This window comes from Dendrobates tinctorius, unplaced genomic scaffold, assembly GCF_039654945.1.
Source record: "Dendrobates tinctorius isolate UK_male_01 unplaced genomic scaffold, ASM3965494v1 ptg000173l, whole genome shotgun sequence".
Classification (NCBI taxonomy): Eukaryota; Metazoa; Chordata; class Amphibia; order Anura; family Dendrobatidae; genus Dendrobates; species Dendrobates tinctorius.
In genome coordinates, this window is record NW_027361840.1 from 912735 (window position 1) to 936932 (window position 24198).

Genomic DNA, 24198 nt, shown 5'->3' on the forward strand with positions numbered 1-24198 from the left:
TGGCTGCAGCATTAAGGACGGATTGGAGAGGGGAGAGTTTGGTAAGAGGGAGACCGATTAGAAGAGAGTTACAATAGTCCAAACGAGAATGAATAAGAGAAACAATAAGAGTTTTTGCAGAGTCGAAAGTAAGAAAGGGTTGAATTCTAGAAATGTTTTTGAGGTGCAGATAACAAGTTCTAGCCAGTGATCGGATGTGGGGGATGAATGAAAGATCTGAATCAATCATGACCCCAAGACAGCAGGCATGTTGCTGGGAAATAATGGTAGAACCACACACGGAAATGGCAATGTCAGGCATAGGTAGGTTAGTAGAGGGAGGAAACACAAGGAGTTCAGTTTTTGACAGGTTCAGTTTCAGATAGCGGGAGGACATGATGGTGGAGACAGCGGTAAGACAATCACTGGTGTTTTCTAAAGAGGCAGGTGTGCTGTCAGGAGAGGAGGTGGATAATTGGGTTTCATCAGCATAGAGATGGTACTGGAAACCAAATCTACTGATTGTATACAAAGAGAAGAGGAGGGGGTCTAGGACCGATCATTGAGGAACCCCAACAGTAAGGGGAAGATGAGTGGAGGAGGAACCAGTAAAAGATACAGTAAAGGAGCGGTCAGAGAGATAGAAGGAGAACCAGGAGAGAACGGTGTCCTTGAGGCCAATGGAGCGGAGCATAGTGAGGAGGAGCTGATGATCCACAGTGTTGAATGCTGCAGAGAGGTCCAGGAGAATTAGCATGGAGCAGTGACTATTAGATTTAGCTGTTAGTAGATCATTAGAGACTTTAGTGAGGGCAGCTTCAGTAGAGTATAAAGAGCGAAAACCAGATTGTAGAGGGTCGAGAAGAGAGTTATCTGAGAAATAGCGGATAACATGGGAGTGGATCAGGCGTTCCAGGAGTTTAGAGATGAAGGGAAGATTAGAGACAGGTCTATAGTTAGCAGTACAATTTTGGTCAAGGGATAGTTTTTTAAGCAGTGGATATATGATGGCATGCTTAAATGAGCAGGGAAAGATACCGGAAGAGAGGTTGAATATTTTAGTTAGGTGAGTGGTGACAGCAGGGGAAAGGGACTGGAGGAGATGTGACGGAATAGGGTCACTGGTGCAAGTAGAAGGCCGAGAAGATACAAGGAACCTGATCACTTTTTCTTCTCTGACTGGTTCAAAATAAGAGAGTGAGATAGATGCAGTGGGGGATGAAGGACAGCGCATGGTGTGAGGGGGTTGAGAGAAAATTTCCTGTCGGATATGGTAAATTTTTTCTTTGAAGTAATTGGCCAGATCATCAACACGGAGATCCGTGGTTGGGGCTTGCACTTTTGGGTTGAATAGGGAATGAACAGTATTAAAGAGATGTTTCAGGTTATTGATAGTGAGGTGATGAGGGTGCTCAAATAGGTGAAGGGAAGTGTTGTATGTTTTAAGCATAAACTTATAATGGATGAAATCTTCAGGTAGATTGGATTTTCTCCACAGACGTACGGCACACCTGGAGCACCACTGTAGGAAACATGTTTGCAGCATGTGCCAGGGTTGTCGCCATCTGTGCTGAGTTGTTCTATTTATAGGAGGTGCAGCTTCATCCAGGCAATGTCTCATTATAATGCTTCAGTGAAGAATCAGGACAAGAGAGGGAGGAGATAGGAGCCAATGATGACTGCAAGTTCTTCATAAGTTTCTGGGTGTTGGCCTGTATATTTCTAGAAGTGTGGAAAGCGGGGGGTGACCTGAGCGGAATGGCAGTTATAAGCCGAGAATGAAAGAAGGTTGTGGTCACAGAGTGGGAGAGGGGAGTTTGTGAAATCAACCATAGAGCAATGCTGGGAGAAGACCAAGTCGAGGGAGTTTCCGTCTTCATGCGTATTAGAGCTAGTAAGCTGCAGAAAGGCCAAAGAAGGAGGTTAAAGATAAAAGGTGAGTAACCGATATGGAGAGGGGGAGAGCAATAGGGATGTTGAAGTCTCTCATGAGGATGAGGAAATCAAATGAGAAAAAATGTGGAAACCACGTGGCAAAGTGATCCAGGAATTGATGCGAGGGGCCCGGAGGATGATACACCACCGCCAGTCGCATGGAGAAGGGGATGTAGAGTCTGACAGCATGGCCCTCAAAAGAAGGGAAGACAAGTGAGGGGTACTTGAGGGATAACCTGAAAGGTACATTTGGGTGATAGGAGCAGACCAACACCTCCACCTTCTCTGTTGTCCGATCTTGGGGTATGAGGCTTCATCGGGGGCTTATCTACAGCATTAAAAAATGCTGTAGATAAGCCCCTGATGGCGGTGCCGGCACCTGATAGGTGGAAAATAGACTGACAGATTCCCTTTAAAATATTCTCTCATTATTCTGGCAAATATTAATAATTATGGTAATCCTAATTGTCTTAAGATGGGAAAGGTTTATTCTGATTTAATGTCAGATATTGAGAAACACATGCATATGTGTCTTTATATATAGTGGATGGAAACTTCTGGTTTCAACTGTATCTATTATATAGCTTTTATCTATTTCTCTAGCTGTCTATCCTCTGTTTGCACATCTAACACCTAAACGTTTGTCATTTCTGTTCTGCATTCTATTCCAGTACGTGTCACACTGATGGTGCACAAGGATGCCACACGGATTTTACATTTGGACACTGATGGCACCGGTACTGTTTTTTCCCGTTTCGGAACTATCAGGAGTCCAGGACATGTGAAAATGTGAAAGATGCCTTACACTGATACTTTGTTGCAGTCAACTTTGAATTTCTGGCAGAATTCAGTCTATATGGGTCTGGGTCTATCTCAAGAGACATCTACAATTGGCGATCTTTGCCCGCTCTTCCGTGCAAACGCTCCATATCTGTCAGATTGCTGGGGTGTCTCCTGTGTACAGTGCCTTCTTCAGGTCCCCACAGAATTTGCATTCAGTTTTGGGCTGTGGTTTGGCTATTCCAAAACTTTCATCTTCTCGTGGTGAAGCCGTTCTTATGGTGACTTCAAGGTTGTTTAGGGTCGTTGTCGTGATGAAAGTTGAAAATTCTCTTCATCTTCATCAGGAAATGCAAACATAATATTTTAGGTTATGTTATTTAAAAATAATAACATGCATTTTATTCTTGACAGATGACTGTACCAGGAGCTTCAAGGGACATCTGATATCTTTAGAGTTTAATTCAGAAGATTCTAGTATCACACAAGATACTTGTACACAGCATGAAGACATCTCAGATATACCCCCAGCTGTTCACAGCAGAGACCGATCATCTTATTTTAATGAACAATTATCTCCAAATTCATCACAGACTGTTAAACAAAACAAAAGTCACAGAAGAAATGCTGAAGATAAAAGCCCACTAACAGGGGAAAAGCCATATTCATGTTCAGAATGTGGGAAATGTTTTGTAAATAAATCACAGCTTAGTCGTCATGAAAGAATGCACACAGGAGAGAAGCCATATTCATGTTCAGAATGTGGGAAATGTTTTTCACAGAAATCAAATCTTGTTGCACATGAAAAAGTTCACACAGGAGAGACGCCATATTCATGTTCAGAATGTGGGAAATGTTTTGTAAATAAATCACAGCTTAGTTGTCATGAAAGAATGCACACAGGAGAGAAGCCATATTCATGTTCAGAATGTGGGAAATGTTTTTCACAGAAATCAAATCTTGTTGCACATGAAAAAGTTCACACAGGAGAGACGCCATATTCATGTTCAGAATGTGGGAAATGTTTTGTAAATAAATCACAGCTTAGTTGTCATGAAAGAATGCACACAGGAGAGAAGCCATATTCATGTTCAGAATGTGGGAAATGTTTTTCACAGAAATCAAATCTTGTTGCACATGAAAAAGTTCACACAGGAGAGACGCCATATTCATGTTCAGAATGTGGGAAATGTTTTGTAAATAAATCACAGCTTAGTTGTCATGAAAGAATGCACACAGGAGAGAAGCCATATTCATGTTCAGAATGTGGGAAATGTTTTTCACAGAAATCAAATCTTGTTGCACATGAAAAAGTTCACACAGGAGAGAAGCCATATTCATGTTCAGAATGTGGGAAATGTTTTTCAAAGAAATCAAGTCTTGTTGCACATGAAAAAGTTCACACAGGAGAGAAGCCATATTCATGTTCAGAATGTGGGAAATGCTTTTCAAGGAAATCAAGTCTTGTTGCACATGAAAAAGTTCACACAGGAGAGAAGCCATATTCATGTTCAGAATGTGGGAAATGTTTTTCACAGAAAATAAATCTTGTTGCACATGAAAAAGTTCACACAGGAGAGAAGCCATATTCATGTTCAGAATGTGGGAAATGTTTTTCACAGAAAATAACTCTTGTTGCACATGAAAAAGTTCATACAGGAGAGAAGCCATATTCATGTTCAGAATGTGGGAAATGTTTTTCAATGAAATCAAGTCTTGTTGCACATGAAAAAGTTCACACAGGAGAGAAGCCATATTCATGTTCAGAATGTGGGAAATGTTTTTCAAGGAAATCAAGTCTTGTTGCACATGAAAAAGTTCACACAGGAGAGAAGCCATATTCATGTTCAGAATGTGGGAAATGTTTTTCAATGAAATCAAGTCTTGTTGCACATGAAAAAGTTCACACAGGAGAGAAGCCATATTCATGTTCAGAATGTGGGAAATGTTTTTCACAGAAAATAAATCTTGTTGCACATGAAAAAGTTCACACAGGAGAGAAGCCATATTCATGTTCAGAATGTGGGAAATGTTTTGTAAATAAATCAGAGCTTAGTCGTCATGAAAGAGTTCACACAGGAGAGAAGCCATATTCATGTTTAGAATGTGGGAAATGTTTTGTAAATAAATCAGAGCTTAGTCGTCATGAAAGAATTCACACAGGAGAGAAGCCATATTCATGTTTAGAATGTGGGAAATGTTTTTCAATGAAATCAAGTCTTGTTGCACATGAAAAAGTTCACACAGGAGAGAAGCCATATTCATGTTCAGAATGTGGGAAATGTTTTTCAATGAAATCAAGTCTTGTTGCACATGAAAAAGTTCACACAGGAGAGAAGCCATATTCATGTTCAGAATGTGGGAAATGTTTTTCACAGAAAATAAATCTTGTTGCACATGAAAAAGTTCACACCGGAGAGAATCCATATTCATGTTCAGAATGTGGGAAATGTTTTTCAAAGAAATCAAATCTTCTTGCACATGAAAAAGTTCACACAGGAGAGAAGCCATATTCATGTTCAGAATGTGGGAAATGCTTTACAACTAAATCATATCTTCTAATACATGAGAGAATTCACACAAGAGAGAAGCCATATTCATGTTCAGAATGAGGGGAATGTTTTGCACAGAAATCAAATCTTCTTGCACATGAAAAAGTTCACACAGGAGAGAAGCCATATTCATGTTCAGAATGTGGGAAATGTTTTGCACAGAAATCAAATCTTCTTGCACATGAAAAAGTTCACACAGGAGAGAAGCCATATTCATGTTCAGAATGTGGGAAATGCTTTACAACTAAATCTTATCTTCTAATACATGAGAGAATTCACACAAGAGAGAAGCCATATTCATGTTCAGAATGAGGGGAATGTTTTGCACATAAATCAGCTCTTACTAATCATCAAAGGTGTCACACGGGAGAAAATCCGCACTCATGTTCAGAATGTGGGAAATGTTTTACTTAGAGATCATCTCTTTACAAACATAAGAACATTCACACAGAAGTAGCCATTTTATAGTCACATTATTACAAACATGGCGTCTTGAGACCTTGGGTTCCTATTGTCCTACTACCTTCCTGGAGCGATGCTCTTGCTCTTAAACCCTTTGGCGACAAGCTGCCCATCATAGTTACACAAGTGGTGGTCACTATCATAAAATATAATATGGGGAACGTGCCTATATTTCATTATTCTGCTTTCCCCCATAGTTTGAATATCTCTTTGGTCGCGGCTCCACACTGGTAGTAATCCACCATAAGCAGGAGGGTGATGGCGCCTCTTCTCATGTACAGAAGTCCCGTCCATCTCATGTAACCTCCAGGCACCAGACACATTACTCACATTTCACTTTCTCACTATTGATAATTGTTCTCATGAAATCTCGTTCCTGTGACTGAGAACTTACAATTTGTGTTGCTTTTCTGTGTTCTGCTCTTCTGTCTTCATCATTATTGATTATGTGCACGTTACATAGAAGGCTTCTCTTCCTGATGTCCTTTTCCCCTATTTGTTACTCTTTGTGGCTCGGGGAAGACACCAACACGATATATACTGAATCTTGTAGCCACTTACTGCCAATAAAGGAAGCTTTACTGTCTCACAGTGGTTTGAATTGTCCTTGTCAGACGTGCCCACATCCTGGATTTTCTATGGATTTCTAGATGGTGAAGCATATGTCCCTGAGATGTGCCAATGCATCCGGCCTCTACATGCCATCGAGTGGGCTGTCAGCAGGCTGGATCATGGGAGGACACAGACTGCACATGACCCCTGAGCAAGGAATGCACCGTTCCCCCCATATACTATGAAAGTGACTTGGACATTAGAGATGAGTGAACCCGAACTGGAAAGTCTGAGGTTCGTATTGGGCACCTAGTGTGCGGTACCGAATGCCGAACACGGTGTTTTTACTGTCTGTCCAGTTTCCTGTTTGGGTTTGCCAGTCTAATAAAGCTTATTGAAGAAAGGGGAGGAAGAAAAACTTCCAAGAAATCAACTCAAGGTCATAATATAAAATTGCATTATTGGATTATAGGGCAAGGAACAATAAAACATACTAAAAAGCTGATAACTTGTCTAAAAACATAAGGACACGATGGACCATAATTGCTGCTTATGTTATAATAATCATAGAAGATATGAGAAGGACACAAGTAGGTAAGCGGTAAACTGCCATGTCACTGACCAAATAATTAAACCGGTAACCAAATCCTGCACATAGGCCATAGAAAAAGAAGGCACATATACCCGCACAGTAACAACACGTGTCCCAAATTACCTGATGAGCGCAAGTGCAAGCAAGCAAGTACAGGGTCCATCGTGTCCTTATGTTTTTTGATAAGTTATCAGCATTTTAGCATGTTTTATTGTTCCTTCCCCTGTAATCCAATAAAGCAATTTTATATTATGACCTTGAGTTGTCTTGGAAGTTTTTCTTCCTCCCCTTTCTTTGTGAATTTTGACAATTGGTCCCTTTACAGTCCATGGTATTTTTATTAATGTGGGATAATATCTACAATTTGCTTGGTATGTTATTATTTATAGTATCCCATTTGACATCCATACCTCTGTATACTACTCTTTTTGTCTAATAAAGCTTGTTGAAAGGCTATAGCACAGCCAATCAGCAAGCCTTTAGACTGTGGGCACTTCCAAAGCCATCACAGCAATTCCAAGTATTGACATAGCTGTAATTTGCTGGCGTAGCATGTGACCAGGCCTGTATAAAGGCCAGATCACGAGTCGGCCGCCATTCTGTTCTGATTAGTGTAGAGATAGGATGCAGCTGGAGTGAGGGACAGATAGTGACTGCGCACTCTGCAACAACACTCTGTGTACTCTGCAACCCATATCTGGGGTAGCACTGTACTAAAAGCCACTCTGTGTACTCTGCACCCATATCTGGGGTAATACTGTACTAAAAGCCACTCTGTGTACTCTGCACCCATATCTGGGGTAATACTGTACTAAAAGCTTCTCTGTGAACTCTGCACCCCCACCTCTGGGAGTACTGTGCTAAAAGCCGCTCTGTGCACTCTGCACCCATATCTGGGGTAGTACTGTACTAAAAGCCACTCTGTGTACTCTGCACCCATATCTGGGGTAATACTGTACTAAAAGCTTCTCTGTGAACTCTGCACCCCCGCCTCTGGGAGTACTGTGCTAAAAGCCACTCTGTGTACTCTGCACCCATATCTGGGGTAATACTGTACTAAAAGCTTCTCTGTGAACTCTGGACCCCCGCCTCTGGGAGTACTGTGCTAAAAGCCACTCTGTGTACCCTGCATCCCCCACCTGTGGGAGTACTGTGCTAAAAGCCGCTCTGTGTACTCTGCACCCATTGCCTGTGGGAATATTGTGCTAAAAGCTGCTCTGCGTACTCTGCACCTATATCTGTGGGAGTACTGTCCTTTAAGCCCCTGTGTGTACTCTGAAATCTCCTGTCTGTGAGAGTCCTGTTCTTTAAGCTGCTGTGTGCACTCTACACTCTCCTATCTGTGAGAGTACTGTCCTTTAAGCCGCCGTGTGTACTCTGCACCCATATCTGTGGGATCACTGTCCTTTATGCTGTCATGTGTACTCTGCAACTCCCTTCCTATGAGAGCTCTGTTATTTAAGACGCTGTGTGTACTCTTCACCCTCCTGCCTTTGGGAGTACTGTCCTTTAGGCCATGTGCCCACGTTAGCGTTTTTAAACGCTCAGAAACCAGGACTCCTTCCCAGAAAACGCGCGTTTTTGATGCATTTTTTTCTGCGCGTTTTCTGGGAACATTGAAAACAGCTAAAAACATGGAGCAATGCGGAAATTAATGAGCATGCTGCATTTTTAGCCGCTAAGTATTTCCTCAGCGGAAAAAAACGCATGCATTGGCATAAAAAGCCAAAAATGCATTAAATTTAATGAGAAGCTTCTTTTAAGCATTTCTGCAGCGTCTGATCCGGCTCAAGCGCTGCGGAAACGCTTACAAAAATGCAACGTGGGCACACAGCCTTAACCTGCTCTGTGTACTGTACATTCCCCTGTCTGTGGGAGTGCATTCCATTAAGCTTCTGTGTGTACTCTGCACTGATACGTGGACCAGTAAGCTCAGTCAGGGATGTTACATCTCCCTAACTGCCTACTAGGTAAATGTAGTGGTGGCTGGGACAGAGGCGGAAGGCGTTCTACCTGACATCCTATCACCACCCAGTATTGCTGGATGTTTATCTCTCCAGGTTGCCTCCTACTCATACCTTCACTTCCTCCACCGCCTCCTCATTTGGTCACAGGAAGACCTGCACCACCATCTTCAGCACAGTCAGGGGGAAACAGCAGCAAGCTATTCTTAAACTCCTGCTTGGGGGACTAATCCCACACCGCGCAGGAGCTGTGGATGGGGATCAAACAGCAGATGTGTGGTTGGTGCCGGTGTTCTATTCTATTATTTACCCCTGATTCATTGTGTACTTCCATATGCTGCTGGCACATTGCGCCTTATTGATACATTTAGAGGAACAACACAATTGTTTTTTTATTTTTTATATTTGCTGCTGTGTTGTCCGACTTTAAGGGGGTGACAGAGGCCGCCATATGCCTCCCGCCTATATACAGTGTGTTAGAATCTGTTCAGTTTGTGACTATCCGCCATTTTCTTGTAGTGTTCTGGCTGCTGGTCTTTTTTCCCTGGTGCTGAGTTTGTCTTGAGTCAGGTGATTGTATCACCCTTTATTAACCTGCACCTGTCTCCCATTCCTTGCTGGAAATCAGTGTTAATCTCCTTGAAGTCTGGCTTGGAGCCTTGCTCTCTGTGTGTTTAATTAGTGCAGTTCTGGGACCTCTGGTTCTGCTAGTCTTAGTTTCCGTTTTCAGTTTGTTTCTGCAGTCTCCTCTTTGTTTTCTATTAGGAGGTGACCCATTTTTGTACCCAGTCCTTAGATATTTCAGAGACCCCCTTCCCCCGATCTATTTGTCTTCTCTTAAGATTAGCCTAGGATCGTCGGTGGGTCTATTCACAAGGAATGGGTCGCCCACTCCATCGTAGGGTGTAAGCCTAGTCGCAGTGCAGGGTCAGTTCTCCCCTTCCTACCCTAGTCCTGTGCCGCAGTACCGTAACACAGTGTTGGCAAATATTGCAGAGAAATAATATTGTTAGTTTAGTGTCTTGTCTTTTCCTTATGGGGTTATTCAATCCCCAAATATATCGAAGAGACATGACATTGTTAGTTTAGTTTATATTTCCCCTTCCCTTCCTTTTGTTTTGCCCTTTGTATGTCTTAATAAAGCAACTTAAAAACCTATTCCGAACCCCTTATCCTTCCCTTCCCCTTGTCTTACATAAAAATGTAACTTCTGCATTTAATGATCAATGTGAAATATTACTGTTATTTCTTAAAATTTTAATAAAGTTATTTGGAAAATGGAATATGAGCTGCTTCATAGAGTTTTATGAATGTTTACGTTATTATATTGTGTATGTACTTTACATTTACTTGGTATAGGAGTAGTGAAAGATATAAAAGATAGAATAGAAGGGTAGCAGTAGGATAGGACAATATTGGGAACAGATTAGTGGGGCACAATAAAGGTAGGAAATGGAAATGCCAGGATAAGCTTAGTTTAATAAGGGGTTCCAGTTTAGGAGGAGTTAGAGATGGGTGTAATAAAGAGCAGTGAATGATAGTGTGAAACTTCGTATTTAGTGAGGACTACTGATGTAGCAGTGAGAGAGGGCAAATAGATAGCCCTGGGGGTGAAGATTGCTGAGGCAATGAGGGACCCCAGGCTGAGCAGCGTGCGAGTGGTCAGCATCTATTGAAGCAACCATTCCAAAGGGGATCAGGGGCTAATGGCCGGGACTAGGCAGAGCTGAGTGTACCTCAGAAAAGGGAATGGGAGCAAGATGGTGGACCTAGGGGCACGGACGCTGCAAACGAGAAAGAAGTATATGCGGGACAGAGATTGTTGGAAGAGACAGGGATACAAGTGTCTTCAGGAAGGAAGTTGTCAGAGAAGGCAGGAAAAGCTCAAGGAATGCCAATGTATGTGAACTGTGTTATGGCTGTATCAAGAACCCTGCTTTCAAGTAAAGTTGAACTGTTGAGTATGAACATGGAGTCTGGACTTTTTTGTGTGAACCGTTTAACTGAAGCTGAGATTACAGAATCAAAAGAAACCCTGGGGTCTAATATGAGTGTTCTATTTGGTACATATCACACACAACAGACGGGACTTTGTCTTTCCTTTGTGGCGTGCCAGGGTGTGGGAATGCAACAGCACCTAAACGGGGATTGACGTTTGAGGACAATTTGCATATTCCATGTGCCTTCTGGGAAAAACGAAGAGTCTCCCTCAGCAAGAAGATTGTTGGGTACAGCCAGGACCAGCTGCTTGGAAAGCATCACCAAATTGGGGATTGAAGCTTGAGGAGGTCAATTTGCATATTCCAGGTGCCTTCTGGGAAAAGCGAAGAGTCTCCCTCAGCAAGAAGATCGTTGGGTACAGCCGGGACCAGCTGCTTGGAAAGCATCGCCAAACCGCGCACCTTGCGGGCATTATTGCAAGAAAGCTTGGCTGGTTTGTGAGATACAATGTCTGAGAATTATGAGTTTTTTTTCTGTAAAAGATGTTTCTAGAACCCTAGAAATCCTCCATCCTATGACAATGTAGACTGCCAGCTTTGCAGCACCCCCCTTCTCTTCACACACACCAGTGTCTTCATGTGCAGAGCCCTGTGAAACTTGAAACCAGCATTTCCTGTGAGCTAGGAATGTTAATTAGCTGAGTGGAAAAGATGTCCCTTTGTTTAAGACATGTGTAGGAGTAGAACTTTAAGAGACCACATTGCAAAAACCATACAAAGCAGAGACAGAATAATCATATTTTTGTGATCTGAGCAGTCCCAGCTTCGCTACGGTGCCTTTTGCGTAGTCCTCAGACGTCCAGAGACTGAGATATGGATTGCACCCAAATAGAATGTCCCAGTTATGGCATGTTTGGTGTTTTCGGATTCTATTCGGTTAATTACAACCAATGATACCAAATATTTGTTTGTGCAAGCTCCTCTCACTAAGTTATGGTTATTCTAAAGTTGGTAGCCAAATCATAACTTGAAGAGGGAGAGGTGGGCACTCTCCAGACTGCCCCTTTCGGTGATGTCACACACCAGGGGCTATAAGGTACTGCTCCCGTACAGGGAGGGCAGAGCAGCTCAAATCCTGGTGCCAAAGAGACATGCAGATGAGCGGTGACGTTTGGTAAGCCGCCCCTCCCCCACTCAGCCACATGGTTTTGCCTAAAGAGTCATGAACAACCATGAGTGTACTTTCTGCTTTCATACATTCTTTTGTTTCATATTTGTAACTGTACATATGTAATGTCTCAACTTTATAGTAACTTTTATCTGTAATCACTGCCCCTTTTGGGAAATAAATGATAAAATTATTCAGTTTGTCTCCATGCTCTAAGAAACGAACTAAGCACCTCTTTTAGATAATCGCTACTAATTCAAGGGGTTTGCCAAGGACCCTCTTAATTAACTCTGTGAATTAAGTAAACTGGTGGCAGCGCATTGTGTACGGTTGTTGTGGCTAGTTGGCAGTCCAGAAGGGTCTTATATTGCTGAATGAGGGGCTGCGGCCACAGCATTGATAATTCCCTCACTGCAGTAGCCTAACCGCCGGTCCACAACAAGCAGCCCATCCGGTGACTAATTATCCTAGGTGCAGTTCCCTGACTGACCTGAAGGTAAGGGGGGCGCCGGAGAGCTGCGAGTTCCAAAGTGGAACTGAGAAAGTGGGATATACATAAATCCCCGCAGTTCGTAGAAGATTGATAGCAGTGGTGGGGCACCCAAAATACCCCCCTGCGGCAAATTGTTAGAGCGAGATTAGCTTGCTGGATATTTTTGTCACATGGTGCCAGTGGTGGGATAACTAAGATAAGCCCCCACTGTGCCTGTGATAGCCGTGTGCCGGCAGTGTGCTGCGTCCCTCCGTCCGCTGATACACCCGTGTCAGTGGTGGGATTGTGACATAGTGGTGAAACAGGGTCCGCTGTCCGTCGCATTTTGGTGGCAGCGGGACCCCCGTTCGTCACATATTGGCGAACAGCGGCGGGCTCTTCCTCACATATTGGCAGAGCGGTGGGATAATCCTAGAGCATTAGTGATTTGGTTTGAGCAATCATTCCTCTCACTAAAAACCTGCACGGTCCTGTGGGAATCCTGCATCATAGGTTTTGGAAAACAGACTCAGTGGTTACTAGTCCTGAGACATTTGTGTGTATGTGCAAGTATCCCCTCCCGTTTCTTCATTTTTCTTTTCTATTTTTTATTTGGCAACCATGGCGGCAGTGAGAGTCGAGTGGTATAAGCATCAGAAGAAGGAAGCCCTTGCTGCAATATGCACGTACCGAGGCATTGACGCCGCAAGCAGAACCAGAGATCAAATGATCACGGCTCTGGTGCAGCTGGACAACACCCAGGGTTCAGCGGACGCAGAAATTGGCCCAAGTGACAATGGGGCTGCAGCAGAGGCTCCACTCATGAGCGCTGGCCCCACATTCAACCAGAGCGTGGTGGACCCCTATCTGCAAATGGCCTTGGACGCAATCCCTGCCGAAGACTGTGAGGCACGGGTGAAGCTGATCCAGCATGCACAGGAGAGAGCTGAGCGTCAAGCAGAGGCTGAGAGCCGAGCGCCAGGCTCAGAGGGCCCATGAACTAAAGATGCTCCGACAAGGGGGAACGTCCTCCATAGCCCGGAGCAGTGAGCCCAGCAGCGTCCAGACTCCTAAACCCCGGCCAGAGCATTTTCCCATGATGGAAAAGGACGGGGACTTGGACACGTTTCTGCGAGCCTTTGAGAAAGCCTGCAGACAGTACCGGCTGCCCCCTGAACAATGGGCCAGGTACTTGACCACAGGGCTAAAAGGCAAAGCCCTGGAGGCGTTTGCTTCTCTTCCACCAGAAGCCGATGACGACTATGATGCCATAAAGCAGGCTCTGATCGCCAAATATCGGCTGACACCTGAGGTATACCGAAAGAAGTTCCAGCACCTCCAACGTGGCCCACACGATAGCTATAGCGATGTGATGCAAGGACTCAGGACCCACTTTGACCAGTGGATCCATGGACTGTCCGTTGAATCCTTTGAGCAGCTACGCGACCTGATGATCAAAGACCAGTTCCTGCATCTCTGCCCAGCTGAGGTCCGACAGTTCATCCTGGACCGTGAACCAACAAATGCGGACAAAGCGGCGCAGATCGCCGACAACTACGAGGCCAACCGGAAGCCAGAGACGCGGAGGCCAGTCACCACCAGCTGGAGAGGGGGTAAGCCTGCAACCAACCCCAGTGCCCCAGATAGCTGTCTCTCCGGAGGCCCTGTCCCTGTTGCCAACACCAGGCCTACTACTGACCGTCGCCTGTGTCACCACTGCCAGCAGCCTGGTCACCTCTTCTACAGCTGTCTGGATAGGCTGAAGAACCCCCCAGCCAAGGCCTCTGGGCCCAACGCCTCTGTTCTTTTGGTGCGAGGTGTGGTTGGGAGGGCTGACGAAAACGTTCAACCTGTTCAGGTGGGGGCCCGTCTTGCTACAGGCCTCAAGGACACCGGGGCTGAACGAACCCTCATCTGTCCTGGACTGGTGGCCCCTGAAGAGTTTGTTGAGGGGAAAACCCTGACTGTCACCGGGATTGGAGGCACCCGTTGTCCCTTGCCAGTGGCCCAGGTTTTTCTTGATTGGGGTGCTGAGAGCGGGTTGAGGGAGGTGGGAGTGTCTGAAAACCTGCCCACTGATGTTTTATTGGGGACTGACTTGGGGCGGATGGTTGCATATTATGTCCCTGACACCCTTCCCCAATCTGATAATAAGGGTAACATTAACCCTGATGATGATGATGATGATGGGAAACTGAATGTGTTACCTGCTAATGCCTTGATGAGTAGTGATGCAACTAACAACCATTCTTTCCCCAGGTATGATGCTGATGGTGATGTGAATGTACCAAAGCAATCTGATATCCATTCTTGTCCTAGGAATGGTGATAATGATGATGATGATGATGATGTATCTGTGCCGACTGAACCTGTTAACCATTTCTTTGAAACGATAGATGTGTCCACAGGTACCGAAGTGCTCAGCCACGTCACTCTGCGGAGTGAGACGGCTGAGGAACCCCTGGCAGGAGCAAGCAACGGTGCTCAAGGAAATGGGGAGGTGTGTTGTGAGTTCATTTTCCCCTTCACTTGTGATGTCTGATGAGCTCCCTCTGCTGGTGAAGGGAGGTAGTGAAATTGAGTTGAATGGGAAGAACCTGTCATCTGAACAGGTGGAGTGTGATTGGACATCCGGAATCTCTGAGTGGATATAAGGCAGCCGACGCCCTGCTTTTTTGCTGGTGATCCTTTCTGCTCAGAGCTCTGGCATCCAGTTTAGTTCCTGTCTACTAAAAGCTAAGTTTTTGCCCTGCTACTATTCCATGAGATTTTGTCTGGTTTACTTAGTGTTTGCGTTCAGCCAGCCCTTGCTGGGACTGGCTGAATTCCATTTTTGTCTCTGATCAGTTTATCTCTTTGCGCTGTTTTCAGAATATACCTGAGTGCTGATATAGAGTTTTTGAAGTCTAGCGACTTCAGGGACTTTTTTCCTATCAGACTGTTGGGACATTTTTTGTAGGGTTTTTGCGGATTGCAGCCAGCATCTTTTCTGTCCTGTCCTATCTAGTTAGTTGGGCCCCATCGTTTGCTCAGTCTGTCTTTCTGTCTGCGTTTGTGCTTTCATCTGTTTTTCACCAACAATACATGTTGGGCTGTCTATTGCTTTGGGGTCTGCTCTGGGGAAGTTTAGATTCCCCCTTTCTTTCTTTAGGCTTATTTAGCTCTCCGGCTGTGACGAGGGGTCTAGGACCACCGTAGGAACCCCCCACGGCTACTGCTAGTTGTGGTGAATAGGATCAGGGGTCTGCAATCCGCTAGTTACCAACTTCTCAGGTTTTCTGGACTTAGCTTGTATTTTTGTTTTCTCCTCCTCCGGTGACTCATTCATAAAAGAGGTGCATGGGGACCATGAGGAAGGTAATGCCATGCAGCTGACCAGTGCCACCGAGGAAGGTAACTGGCCCATAAGTAGCACTGCTCCTGAAGTGTTGGGGGTGGATGGGGAGGTAGGGCCCATGGCAGCACCGATTGGTGGGTCTGTAAAAATCCCCAGGGAGGCAGCATACATAGCAGCTGTCACACGCAGTCAGAATGCCCAGATCGCAGGTAGCGCACTGTCTTCTGGACCCTCTTCTGCTACAGGAGAGACTGAACCAGAGGTGAACCCAGAGCTGGTTCCAGAGGGTCCCAGTAAGGAAGGTACCCTGACATCACTTCTGGCAGCCTCCAGCAAGGAGTTCCAGGCTGATCTGCACTCAGATGCGAGTCTGGAGAAATTGAGAGGTCTCGCCAAGATGCCCACCTCCGAATCTGATAAGGAGAGTATGTTCTGGGAACGAGGAAGGTTGTACCAGGAGACAGTACCCGGAGATTCCCAAAAGGAGTGGTTGAGGGAAAGACAGCTAGTCATTCCCCTACAGTTCAGAACTGAGTTGTTGCGGATTGCCCATGAGATTCCACTCGCTGGACACTTGGGGATCAGCAAAACAAAGGCTCGGCTGTCTCAACACTTCTATTGGCCCAAGATGGGGACAGATGTGACACAATACTGCCGTTCCTATAACACCTGTCAAAAAGTGGGTAAGGCGGGGCCTGCTCTTAAGGCTCCCCTTATTCCTTTGCCGGTGATAGAGGAGCCTTTCCAGAGGATTGCGGTGGACATTGTAGGCCCGCTGGCTGTCCCCAGCAGCTCTGGAAAGCAATACATTCTCACCGTGGTAGACTACGCTACCCGGTACCCAGAGGCAGTAGCTCTGTCTTCAACCAGGGCAGATAAGGTGGCTGACGCACTGGTGACCATCTTTTCAAGGGTAGGATTTCCCAGGGAGATGCTTTCCGATCAAGGGACCCAATTCATGTCTCGCCTAATGGAGGCTCTCTGTGAGAAAATGCAGGAGAAGCACCTGGTATCGAGTGCGTATCACCCACAGACTAATGGTTTGTGTGAACGCAGATGCTCAGCATGCTGGTTGAGACCCAAGGGCGCGACTGGGAGCGGTACCTCCCACACCTGCTGTTCGCTTAAGTTCCGCAGGCCTCGACCGGGTTCTCCCCCTTCGAGCTCCTGTACGGCAGGCTAGTCCAGGGACCCCTTAGGTTGATAAGAGAATCCTGGGAAGATGAGCCAAACCCTACAGAAGTGTCCATCGTGGATTATGTCATGCGCTTCCGTGACAAGATGCAGACCTTGACGCAGTTGGTGCATGACAAAATGACGCAGGCTCAGGCTGACCAGAATCACTGGTATGACCAGAACGCCCGGGAGTGGACCTACCAGGTGGGTCAAAAGGTGTGGGTGCTGATCCCCATACCAACGGATAAGCTTCAGGCAGCCTGGGAAGGCCCATACGTCGTCCACCAACAGCTCAACCCGGTCACCTACGTGGTCACGCTTGACCATGCTCGGGGTAGGCGCATGGCCTTTCACATCAGTATGCTGAAGGCGCACTACGAACGTGAAGCTTGCATCCTACCGGTCTGCAACCTGCCCGAAGATGGGGAGGAAGATCCCCTGCTGGACATGCTGGCCCAAGCCAAGGCCAATGGGTCCCTTGAGGACATGGAGATAAGTGGTTTGCTAACCGTATCCCAGCGGTCGCAGTTGATGAAAATCCTGGAACCCTTCCGGGACGTGTTCACCAACCGACCTGGGAGGACAGAGTTAGCGGTTCATGAGGTGGACACCGGGAATCATGCCGCATTACGGCAAACACCTTATCGGATCTCTGAGGCGGTGCAACAGGTCATGCGCCAATAGATGGATGAGATGTTAGGGCTGGGGGTGATTCGACGGTCAAAAAGCACGTGGGCTTCACCTGTAGTCCTCGTGCCTAAAAAGGATCGAACCACCTGGTTCTGCATGGACTACAGGGGGCTCAACGCCATCACAACCTCTGATGCCCACCCGATGCTGCGCATCGAGGATCTGCTTGAGCGGCTGGCAAAAGCAAGGTACATATCCATCATGGATTTGAGTCGGGGATACTGGCAGATTCCCCTGAGCCCTGAGGCGCAGGAGAAATCCGCCTTTATCACCCCCTTTGGACTGTACGAGTCCACAGTCATGCCCTTCGGCATGAAAAATGCCCCTGCCACTTTCCAGCGGATGGTCAACCACCTGCTTTGGGGCCTGGAGGAGTACGTGGTGGCGTATGTATGTAGCATGCATGTAGTATGTACTCAACATGGACAAAACAGAATTCATCATCTTTCCCCCATCTCACGTGACCCCCCCTACGAACCTATCAATTACAGTAAATGACTGCCCACTCTCCCCAGTCCCACAAGCTCGCTGCCTCGGAGTAATCCTTGATGCTGATCTCTCCTTCAAACCACATATCCAAACCCTTTCCACTTCCTGCCGACTTCAACTCAAAAATATTTCACGCATCCGTTCATTCCTCACCCAAGAATCTGCAAAAACCCTAGTCCATGCCCTCATCATCTCTCGCCTTGACTACTGCAACCTCATGCTCTGCGGCCTCCCCTCAAACACTCTCGCACCCCTCCAATCTATTCTAAACTCTGCTGCCCGACTAATCCACCTGTCCCCCCGCTATTCCCCAGCTTCTCCCCTCTGTCAATCCCTTCACTGGCTCCCAATTGCCCAGAGACTCCATTACAAAACCCTAACCATGACATACAAAGCCATCCACAACTTGTCTCCTCCATACATCTGTGACCTCGTCTCCCGGTACTTTCCTGCACGCAACCTCCGATCCTCACAAGATCTCCTTCTCTACTCCCCTCTTATCTCCTCTTCCCACAATCGCATACAAGATTTCTCTCGCGCATCACCCCTACTCTGGAACTCTCTACCACAACATATCAGACTCTCACCTACCATCGAAACCTTCAAAAAGAGCCTGAAGACCCACCTCTTCCGACAAGCCTATAACCTGCAGTAACCACCGATCGACCAAACCGCTGCACGACCAGCTCTACCCTCGCCTACTGTATTATCACCCATCCCTTGAAGATTGTGAGCCCTCGCGGGCAGGGTCCTCTCTCCTCCTGTACCAGTTATGACTTGTATTGTTTAAGATTATTGTACTTGTTTTTATGTATACCCCCCTCACATGTAAAGCGCCATGGAATAAATGGCGCTATAACAATAAATAATAATAATAATAATAATGTAGTATGTGTGTAGGATGCATGTAGTATGTATGTAGTATGTATAAAGCATGTAGTAAGTATGTAGCATGCATGTAGTATGTATGTAGTATGTATGTAGCATGTAGTATGTATGTAGCATGCATGCAGTATATATGCAGTATGTATGTAGCATGTAGTATGTATGTAGCATGCATGTAGTATGTATGTAGTATGCATGTAGTATGTATGTAGCATGTAGTATGTATGTAGCATGCATGTATTATATATGTGGTATGTATGTAGCATGTAGTATGTATGTAGCATGCATGTAGTATGTATGTAGTATGTATGTAGTATGTATGTAGTATTTTTTTTTTTTTAACATTTAACACATTAGCCGGATGATGGGACTACTACTGTCCCATCATTGGCTAATGTGTCAACCACTGTCATGGTAGCAGGCATCGCCAGATGGGACTTGTAGCCCCATCGGACGATGCCTGCACAGACCCCCGGACATCAGCACAGCCCCCCGGCAGGCCGGCACAGCCCCCCGGCAGGCCGGCACAACCCCCCGGCAGGCCGGTACAGACCCCCACAGGGTGCACAGACCACCGGCAGGCCGGCACAGCCCCCCGGCAGGCCGGTACAGACCCCGGGCAGTCCACACAGCCCCCCGGCAGGCCGGCAGAGACCCCCGGAAGGCCCGAAATGACGGCGCATCATGTCCCTAGTCTCACTTTATCCCACACAGCTTTTACCATAAAGTGAGACTAGGGACTTTTTTTTTTAAGTGGCGGAGGAATACAGTGCGGAAGGATACCTACCTTCCGTCATTGGATTCCTGCATCCCGTAGAGAGAGGCAGCATCAGCTGATGCTGCAGTTCTCTACCCAAGATCATCGTGGGACACACTCGTGGACTGCTTCGGATCATGGGTGAGTATTTTTGTGGTTTGTTATGTTAATATTTATTCCGTAAAAGACAATGGCTTCGGGGAACAATGTGACAAGTATTGGTAAGTATGTTACTCTATGTTATATGTACTGTATGTCTATGTATGTATTGTATGAATGTATTGTATGTAGCATGCATGTAGTATGTATGTAGTATGTATGTAGCATGTATGTAGTATGTATGTAGCATGTATGTAGCATGCATGTAGTATGTATGTAGTATGTATGTAGCATGTAGTATGTATGTAGCATGCATGTAGTATATATGTAGTATGTATGTAGCATGTAGTATGTATGTAGCATGCATGTAGTATATATGTAGTATGTAGTATGTATGTAGCATGCATGTAGTATGTATGTAGCATGTAGTATGTATGTAGCATGCATGTAGTATATATGTAGTATGTATGTAGTATGTATGTAGCATGTAGTATGTATGTAGCATGCATGCAGTATGTATGTAGCATGCATGTAGTATATATGTAGTATGTATGTAGTATGTATGTAGCATGTAGTATGTATATAGCATGCATGTAGTATGTATGTAGCATGTATGTAGTATGTATGTAGCATGTAGTATGTATGTAGCATGCATGTAGTATATATGTAGTATGTATGTAGCATGTAGTATGTATGTAGCATGCAGTATGTATGTAGCATGCATGTAGTATATATGTAGTATGTATGTAGTATGTATGTAGCATGTAGTATGTATATAGCATGCATGTATGTAGCATGCATGCAGTATGTATGTAGCATGCATGTAGTATATATGTAGTATGTATGATGCATATATGTAGTATGTAGTATGTATGTAGCATGTAGTATGTATGATGCATATATGTAGTATGTATGTAGTATGCATGTAGCATGTAGTATGTATGATGCATATATGTAGTATGTATGTAGCATGTATGTAGCATGTTGTATGTATGTAGCATGCATGTAGCATGCATGTAGCATGCATGTAGTATGTATGTAGCATGCATGTAGTATGTATGTAGCATGCATGTAGTATGTATGTAGCATGCATGTAGTATGTATGTAGCATGCATGTAGTATGTATGTAGCATGCATGTAGTAAGTATGTAGTATGTATGTAGCATGTAGTATGTATGTAGCATGCATGTAGTATATATGTACTATGTATGTAGCATGTAGTATGTATGTAGTATTTTTTTTTTTTTTTTTTACATTTAACACATTAGCTGGATGATGGGACTACTACTGTCCCATCATCATTTTTCCAATTCCGATACCGGAAGTCTCATAGACTTGAATGGGACTTCCGGTATTGGCATCGGCGATACCGATACTTTTTTTAAAGATCGGCCGATCCATTCCGATCCGATATTTTGAAGTATCGGACGGTATTGCTCAACTCTAGTCATGAACAACCGTGAGTGTACTTTTTGCTTTCATCCATTCTTTTGTTTCATATTTGTAACTGTACATATGTAATGTCTCAACTTTATAGTAACTTTTATCTGTAATCACTGCCCCTTTTGGGAAATAAATGATAAAATTATTCAGTTTGTCTCCATGCTCTAAGAAACGAACTAAGCGCCTCTTTTAGATAATCGCTACTAATTCAACGGGTTTGCCACAGACCCTCTTAATTAACTCTGTGAATTAAGTAAACCGTGACTGATGGCAGCGCGTTGTGTATGGTTGTTGTGGCTAGTTGGCAGTCCAGAAGGGTCTTATATTGCTGAATGAGGGGCTGCGGCCACAGCATTGATAATTCCCTCACTGCAGTAGCCTAACCGCCGGTCCACAACAAGCAGCCCGTCCGGTGACTAATTATCCTAGGTGCAGTTCCCTGACTGACCTGAGGGTAAGGGGGGTGCCGGAGAGCTGCGAGTTCCAAAGTGGAACTGAGAAAGTGGGATATACATAAATCCCCGCAGTTCATACAAGATTGATAGCAGTGGTGGGGCACCAAAATACCCCCCTGCGGCAAATTGTTAGAGCGAGATTAGCTTGCTGGATATTTTTGTCACATGGTGCCAGTGGTGGGATAACTAAGATAAGCCCCCAATGTGCCTGTGATAGCCGTGTGCCGGCAGTGTGTCGCGTCCCTCCATCCGCTGATACACCCGTGTCAGTGGTGGGATTGTGACATAGTGGTGACACAGGGTCCGCTGTCCGTCGCGCTTTGGCGAACAGCGGCGAGCTGTTCCTCACATGGTTGAATAGATTACACAAGAAGGAAGACACACAGCAAGTCAGCAGGATCTAGGAGCAGCATGGCAGATGTGACAACCTACATGGCGAGCTATAACATGTGGTACATGTTCACAGATGGACCAAAAGAAGAATCCAACTTCACCTGCCAGTAGTGTACACTACTGGCCCTTTTAGAAGAAAAGGTGTGGGGTCTAGAAAAAAGAATTGCAACTTTGAAACTCAGCAAAGAAAATGAAGACTTCCTAGACAGAACAGAAGCAGCTCTACTGGAGACAGAAGGTGAGGAAAGTGTCAGAGAACCTCCAAAAGCAGATGAGTGGAAGCATGTGACCAAAATAAGCAAGAAGATCATAGAGACATCACCAACCACACAACTGAGAAACTGATACCAAGGCCTTGTTGAGGATGAAGATGGCAAACCAAGGGTGAAGCAAAGAAGAAAAGGGCACACAGCAACACCCAGAAGTGACAACAAAAAGTACAGCCAAGAAGCGAAGAAGAAAGGTGGTGGTGGAAGACTCACTACTGAGTCACAGAAGCAGCCATCTGCAGATCGAACATAGCCGCAAGAAAATTATGCTGCCTCCCAGGTTTAAAGATCCAAGGATGTGACTGATAGGATACCAAAGCTCATCAGTTCCAAGGACATCCACCCATATCTTCTGATACATGTTGGCACCAATGACACGGCAAGGAAGGACCTACCAACAATGTGCAATGATTTTGATGCGAACAACTGGCTAAGACGATGGTGCAGACAACAAGGATTTGGATTCCTGGACCACGGTGTGAATTATCTGTATGACGGACTCCTCACCAGAGACGGACTACACCTCAAGAAACCTAGGAAACACACATTCGCCAGAAGACACGCTACACTCATCAGGAGGGCGTTAAACTTGAAGAAGAGAGGACGGGAAGAAAAGCGTTAGACACGAACATGAAGCCAGAAAATATACTAATGAAGGATATGAGGTGTGGCAAAGAAGATGCAAGACAACATAGTCCGTAGGGAGGAAAGAAAATTTCTAAAACACTCTACAGGGTATTAGATTGGAACAAAACAAAATCCTCTAAACTGCATGCTCGCAAACGCCAGAAGCCTGACAAACAAGATGGAAGAACTAGAAGCAGAAACATCTACAGGTAACTATGACATAGTGGGAATAACAGAGACATGGTGAGATGAAAGCGATGACTGGGCAGTTACCTTACAGGGGTACAGTCTGTTTAGAAAGGATTGGAAAAATTGGAGAGGAGGAGGGGTTTGACTTTATGTAAAGTCTTATCTAAAGTCCACTGTAAGGGAGGATATTAGCGAAGGGAATGAGGAAGTCGAGTCCATATGGGTCAAAATACATGGAGGGAAAAATAGTAACAACATTTTCATTGGGGTCTGTTACACCCCCCCAAATATAACATAAATCATGGAAAGTCTACTACTAAGGCAGATAGATATTATCTGTGTTACTAAGGCAGATAGATGAAGCTGCAACCCATAATGAGGTCCTTGTTATGGGCGACTTTAACTACCCGGATATTAACTGGGAAACAGAGACCAGCGAAACCCATAAAGGTGACAGGTTTCTGCTAATAACCAAGAAGAATTATCTCTCACTATTGGTGCAGAATCCAACCAGAGGAGCAGCACTTTACACCTAATACTATCTAATAGACCTGAAAAATAAAATGCAAAGAGAGGCGCAATGAGTGTACCTGTGTTAGAATTAAATTCCCTAACTGAATCAACAGGGTGCTCACCTTACAGGGTTGTGCCACCCTGGCACAACCACGGTGTGAACGTGAATGGTAGTTGGGGAGTGTATCCTCGCAGCCCAGAAGGGCACTGCACGTGGCTGTCAGCAATCTCTGCCCTCCTGGTTAGTCCATCTCTCACAGGCTTCCGCACGTGATGTTGAGACCAATCCCAGCCGTAAGTGAACACCAAGGGTCCCAGAGCTTCCCAGCACCGCCCAGCAATCGCAGGTTCTCCCACAAACAGCTGCCCTCCAAGCTGCTCCTGCCGCTAATCCTCAGAGAGGAAAATTCCATGTGAAGCAACAAAAAAAGCGGTCTATAGGAGCGCTAAAGGAGAGGCAGAAACCAGAAAAAACTCAGC

The 24198-nt window shown here is 45.3% G+C and overlaps 1 protein-coding gene and 1 long non-coding RNA gene across 8 annotated transcripts in view; one reads left to right on the plus strand and one right to left on the minus strand.

The window, feature by feature from the left end:
• Window positions 1-6294, plus strand: part of LOC141053929 (uncharacterized) — an 80675-nt gene extending 74381 nt beyond the window's left edge. Inside the window, exon 3 of the mRNA XM_073551099.1 lies at window positions 3109-6294. Within this exon, the coding sequence (XP_073407200.1) occupies window positions 3109-5306 (2198 nt within the window). The 3' untranslated portion in view covers window positions 5307-6294. The remainder of the gene's footprint in view (window positions 1-3108) is intronic.
• Window positions 1-24198, minus strand: part of LOC141053943 (uncharacterized) — a 164120-nt gene that overhangs the window by 100006 nt on the left and 39916 nt on the right. The window lies entirely within an intron of this gene.